Source organism: Lolium rigidum, chromosome 4 (genome assembly GCF_022539505.1).
Source record: "Lolium rigidum isolate FL_2022 chromosome 4, APGP_CSIRO_Lrig_0.1, whole genome shotgun sequence".
Lineage (NCBI taxonomy): Eukaryota > Viridiplantae > Streptophyta > Magnoliopsida > Poales > Poaceae > Lolium > Lolium rigidum.
This window is the reverse complement of record NC_061511.1, coordinates 247,947,528-247,953,465: the sequence shown is the minus strand read 5'-3', so window position 1 is coordinate 247,953,465 and position 5,938 is coordinate 247,947,528. Positions and strand designations below refer to the sequence as shown.

The following is a 5,938-nucleotide window of genomic DNA, read 5'->3' as shown; positions in this document are numbered from 1 at the left end:
TTTGGTTTGACAGAAAAATATGCTACGGAGTATATTTTATCACATCATTATAGTTTAGATTTCATCACAACCTAATATAATTTATATTGCCTGAAATGTGGCAGGCATGCCAACGAATCAAAAGATTCAGTGTAATGAAAAGGGCTCATAAAGTTTTGACAGCACTGTTGTAGATGTCATTATTTCAAGAAACTAAAATATCAAGTGAGCAAAATAAGCTGCCTCACTGTTTATTGAAAACTGGAACCAGTGACTACAAAATTCCAGAGTTCCTCATGAATAAAACTTGGTACATTTAAGCTAATAGAAAGTTCGTTTCATACAGTATTGTAGCTTCAAAACACTACAAGATCAAGCAGCCTGCCCCGGGTCAGGTTTTGAGACTCTTTCTCTATGCATCTGTGATTATCTCTCTTCATCTGATTGTGAAGGCCCGTCCACAGCGTCGGCGAAATAGTCAACTACAAGTAATCAGCATGCAAACAATTAGCCTTGACTAGTAACAGATCCAGCTTTTAAAATATCAATAGACACATTAAAGAAGCATTGAAAATCACCTATGTCCTCCTGATCTGGGGAATCAAGTAAGAGATCGGAGTCTGAGGGAAGGAATGGGTTGCCAGCATAGTTCTCAAGAGCTGCCAGGTCTGAAAATCAACAGAACAGCCGTTACTAAGAGATAGCAAAACTAAATCACGATCAAGTAGTCAATAGTATTCAGACTCGAATATAGTTACACAAAGAAACATACTTTGCTACGTCTTATTTGTACTCTGATCTTCCAAAGAAAGTGGAACGATAGTATCATAGCAGAACAATATGTTATGGATAGACAATTCCAGGAAAGATGGTTCGGATAGCAGCAATTTTAACGAAAGCTATAGCTTGTTGTCCTTCTAATTCTTTTCCATAAAAAAACTAGCAGCGATTTCTGATTCTTGCTTTGTTGCAACTAAGATTTCAACATGTTTGTGAGTTCCAAGAAAACAAAGTTCTGGAATAACAGCATATTTACAGAAGCTATAGCTTGTTGTCCTTATCTTACTTTTCTCGTAAAAACAATAGTAGGTTTTTCAGATTATTGCTCTGCTGCAACTAGGATTTAAACAAATATTCTAAATTCTTTTTAGTTAGCATACTAACTTCCTCAGTAAAACAAGAGTCAGGCTACAAGAATATCTCATCATATATGTCGTAACTTCCAATCAAATGAAGCAATGTTACTAGCTTGCAATATCAGTTGGGATGGCATGATAAAAAAAAAACTTAACTGATGTACATGCAATCTTAGAGATAGAAAACTACCTCCCAAATTTGTCAAATCTGCTGACAGATCAGATAGGCTGAAATCCCAGATCTGCTGCCCCAAGGAAGAGCCATCCCCACTGTCTAATCCTATTTGTAGAGGACCTCCATTCCCCACATCAACTCCAAAGCTGGCATCTATTGCTGATGCATCCACATCCATCGCTGATATCTCAGATGGAGTGAAAGAAACATGGTTGCTCGACATTGCAGATGATGGACTCATAGCAATCTCAGATGACACAGTACCAAAGGCTGTTGCAGCATGTGCAACTTCAGGTGCTTCATTCTCCATTATGCTTTAGCAAAACAAGTTACACATTAAATGAATTTCAAAAGTTACGAGAAAAATAATATACTTGAACAAGCATGATTGTACAGCTATAGATCTTAAGAGGACACGAGAACGATATCTACCAAGATAGAAATATTATTTTCACTTTTCAAATTTATCATAATTAACTGAAAGAAAGCTGCAAAGACACATAAGCAAATGGAAACAAGGTAATGAAAATGCTTACCCATTTTCTGAGCTCATGCGAATCGGATGATAAGGAATTCCATTTGCTATATGGTAGCCCGGTGGACCACAAGCCATTGCATTAACATGAGGCTGACCAGGAGCAGGTAGTCCAGGTTGTTGAAGAACTGGATATCCCATAGGCAAATTGTTAACTGCACTGATAACAGGTAGAATCGAATAAGAAAAAACGTAATAGAACTTAACAAAAGAAGCAGATCAGTGAAAAAACTGGAGCAAAACCTGAAAAGAAAAGATAGCATGCAATTTCACTGTCAAGATGGAAACATTATAACTGTCTTGCATGAGCTATCAAGGTATGCCATAGTAATCACAACACGATCCAGGGCAGAAGGCCCGCATATTAACATAGGCGCCAAGAGCATCATTAGCACGTGCATGGAGGAAAGCAAAGCAAAAGAAAGGGAGTGCTATTTGAATCAGGGATTCAACTGGTTTAAGTCCAGTACTGTTTATCAGCATCTACAACTGAAAAAAAAAACTTTTGCAGAAATAATAGACTAGACCAATATGGCAATGTATTGCATGTTCAAGGTCAGATTGAAATTAAGTTATTGTTTCCAAAACATATCAGTAAATAGCTGTTTTCAAGGTCATTAAGCTGATAGCCTGAGGCAGGTATTGGTCATTCAGGCAATAACCTAACATAGGATATAGTGACTATTGAAGTATTCTGCTGTTTATGTGGGAGTTACAGACACCACCAACTGGCCAACTAGCACAAAAAGAAAGCTATTATAAACAATACATCCATTGCAGTGATGAACCAAAGGCTTATTAATAAGTAATAACAACAAGCACAATTTCAAAATCCAACATTACCTAATTTAGTTACGATACTACAATATGAAGATAGACATTACCGGGCATAGGACGGATCCCATTCTGTGTTGGAGCAAATGGAACCTGCTGCGGTACTGGCTGCTTCATCAGATTGTATTGGTGCTCTAGTAAATGGTTAAACAAGTTGATCTGTTTTTTCAATTTCAACCTTATGTAGTAAGCCTGAAAAAACTCAGAATTCTCTTCTTCAAGCTTCTTCCATACTGAACGAGCAAAGGCAGAGAAAGGCTTTAGTGCTAAAATAGTTACATCTAACTGCTGAGCTTCCTAAAGACATATAAATATTTCCAGAAGGAGTGTCGAACAACATGGATTAGTAGATCATTTCAATAACACGCAGAACAGGATCAGTAGTGGATACAATCTTAATGAAAAATATGTACAATGCAGTCTAGCAACAAATGTTATGTTAAAACATATTCTTAATAGAACTAGTTCTCAATTTATGAAATTAGTCACTACGCCAAAATAGTTCTGGCTGGTGTACAAGCAGATTATCTGATGACAGGTTCTTTCATGTGATATGAGAAAGAGCTATGGCATTGCTGCCAAATGAGTTGCAGGACAAACTCAGCACGAAACCTTACCTAATGTAGTAAAACCAGGTTCTATTCTTGCGCGAGTAGAAAGAGTCCTAACAACTTCTCCTCTATTCATGTATAACTGTAGGCATCGTTCTATTAAATTCTGGACCTGCAATAGCCCAAAATGCTTAGTTATTTAGTTATAGCAAAAGCTACAGTACAAATTATTACCACAAAAATAGCAGAGAATCTAGGCATCTTACTAATTCAATATCTTCACGGGAAACCTTTTTATTATCATCGTCTGCACATGATAATGAACAGGAATCCCCTAAAGGTTCGTCGGTCACTGTTGTATTTGGCTGTTCAGAATCTTCATCACCAACTTGCACTGACCGCTGCAGATTTGGCTTGCTCTCAATATCCTGTGGAAATGCCCATAATGTGCCAAATTAATCAAATGCAATAAAAAGATAACAGCTATCAATAAATGTTGAAAGCAAAGTCAGTGGCTTATACAGTTATACTAATTTGGTGAATATACTCCACTACTCCAAGATTCAGAAAACCAGTTGGTTATTGTCTGTTTCTGGATTCTAATTTACAAGAGAATGAAGTTGTGAAATTTATGTAAGATAGCTACTTTAAGTGTTTCAATACACCCTCCAAAAGTAAAGATGTCTGCACCTTCTGCTTTGAAACTGTATAAGGTTATATTTTGCGTAAACTCGTCGAAGCAAACCATTTTTTTATAAAGCATTTCAATACAATACCGCATAACCATATCCCCTAAAAACATGGAACTTGTTAAAATGGAAGGTTTCTAAATTTTTATAATGTAACCTGAACCTTAGCAGCTCAACCCCTTAAAAAAGGGGCGCAGCAGATAGTCTCACCTGGGAAGTCTCCTTCATCGTGTCTCGCGACGGTAACACAACCACACTCCGAATCAACACTTCTTTTAGGTGCAGAAGACTTATCCCCCACACTCCCAGTATTAGTTGGGTGGGTTTGCAACCTTGCGAGTACCTCTACACCATAGGAGAGTTCTCGGGATTAAAACTGCTGAAAGCAAAGAATCATTAGCACTTTTGGTTTAACTGGAGAACCAATTATCATTTTATACCAACAATGAGAAAATTGATTAAAAAAATCTTCCCAAAAATGCTTATATAGAAAATTATATGTAAATTTCATGAACACTCTTCTCATGGAAAGTTTATGATGGAGAAAAAGAATTATGCTACTTCATCTATCATGGGAAGTTGGAAGCTAAAGATTTATAAACGGTGCACATCCCAACTCTTCTTGTCCTCTATTTTCGACCACGAACCAGGGGCGGATCTAGATGGTGTGACGGGTGCACACATACTCAGAAATTGTGAAGGTCCCTCCCTCCCTAGCTAACTGATTTAACTACTCCGTAGAAGAATCGCTCGCTGCGTTGGATGTGAACAAACAGCATAGCTCATACCTCGAATTGGAAGCAGACGAATTGCCGAAGACTGGGACGAGCCAGACGGTGCAGCAAGAACGCGCGCGATGTACCGTGGGGAGAGGAAGATGGGGGAAACGATGAAGCCGGCGACGCGCGTGAGAGGCCGGAGACGGGGGCGGGCGTGGAGGCGTGTGGACTGGAGTGACTGAGGCGTCGGCAGCAGCCGCAGGTAGATAGTGTTTTTTTTTAATCTTTTTGAATGAAGCGGCAGGTATATAGATGGTGAGGAGGTGTGGATTCGGAAGGAGAGAGGAAGAGCACCTCCATAAGAGCATCTCCAGCCGCGTCCCCCAAAGGGATTTGGGGCACGCCGAACAAAAAATACGTTACAGCTGCGTCCCCCAAAACTCATTTTTGTCTGGCGCGTCCCGATACGGTGTTCGGCGCCTCGAGCTCGTCCCCGTCCCACAGGGGACGCACCGGGCACGCCGGACACAACGAAAAGCGAGGCGGGGAGTGGCGGGGCTGACCCGTCAGCGGCACAGTTAATTTTAACCTAACCGTCGCCTACCTCGCGATGGAAGTTATTCGCGCGTAGTGACACACGGCGGCATCTTTGCCTTAATGGCGACGGAGGGCAGGCGAGACGTCTCGTCGGTCTGCTGCGCAGCCTCCACCCGTCGCCGGCGTTCGCACGCCACCGCCCGTTCCCGCGCGATCTTCCCGCCTCTTCTCGTCTGTTCCCGCGCTTTCTTCCCGACGCTGGCGTCTATAAAAGGTCTCCCGGCTCAATGGTAGCCACCACACCCCGCCGGCAACAAACACAACCCTCGTCGCTCCACCGCCGTCTCCTCCACCACCAGTGGCAATGGCGAACCACCCCGACGCTGGCCACTTCCCTCCACCGTCGTCTCCTCCACTTCCAGTCCCGGAATCGCAGGTCGACACCGACCCCGCGGCCCGGGATGAGCGGCGGCGGCGAGGGACGCCGCTTTGGCCTGGCTCTCATCGGCCAGCCGGCGGGAGGCACTCGAGGAGCGAGGCCCGCCGGCCGCGTGAGGCGGCGCACGCGGCGGATCTAGCGGCGTTCTACGCCCTCGCCCCCGCAGCCGACGAGGCCGCGGCGGCAGCAGCGTCGCGCAGAGCGAGCAGGCGCGACACCGTTGCGGCGTTCGACGCCTCGACGGGAGAAGAGGCGCGACGGCGCCGGCACGGGAGGAGATGGAGCGGCGCGTGGGCCGATGAGCGCCGGCGCCGCCGCGATGAGCGGGAGGCGCCGTACCGTGA

The 5,938-nt window shown here is 43.4% G+C and overlaps 1 protein-coding gene across 2 annotated transcripts; it reads right to left on the bottom strand.

Moving 5' to 3' along the window:
- Nucleotides 1-205: 205 nt before the first annotated feature.
- LOC124707460 lies at nt 206-4,756 on the bottom strand. 2 transcript variants are annotated; one of them, XM_047239115.1, is made up of 9 exons: nt 4,688-4,756; nt 4,110-4,244; nt 3,477-3,638; nt 3,277-3,382; nt 2,710-2,892; nt 1,827-1,980; nt 1,306-1,604; nt 558-647; nt 206-461 (listed from the first exon to the last, which is right to left on the bottom strand). In XM_047239115.1, the coding sequence occupies exons 2-9, from the start codon at nt 4,125-4,127 to the stop codon at nt 406-408; spliced, it is 1,068 nt and encodes a 355-aa protein (XP_047095071.1). In that variant the 5' UTR covers nt 4,128-4,244; nt 4,688-4,756; the 3' UTR covers nt 206-405. The 2 variants fall into 2 exon arrangements, with proteins under 2 accessions (XP_047095071.1, XP_047095070.1); XM_047239114.1 differs by lacking the exon at nt 4,688-4,756 and having other exon boundaries at nt 4,110-4,277.
- Nucleotides 4,757-5,938: the final 1,182 nt, after the last annotated feature.

Bases quoted from the DNA above. Each gene is read 5' to 3' on its own strand.
- LOC124707460 (XM_047239115.1), bottom strand. The intron at 2,893-3,276 runs GTAAGGTTTCGT...TTGCTCGTTCAG, and splicing joins ACCTGGTTTTACTACATTAG to TATGGAAGAAGCTTGAAGAA. The intron at 648-1,305 runs GTAGTTTTCTAT...GTTGATTTTCAG, and splicing joins AGATTTGACAAATTTGGGAG to ACCTGGCAGCTCTTGAGAAC.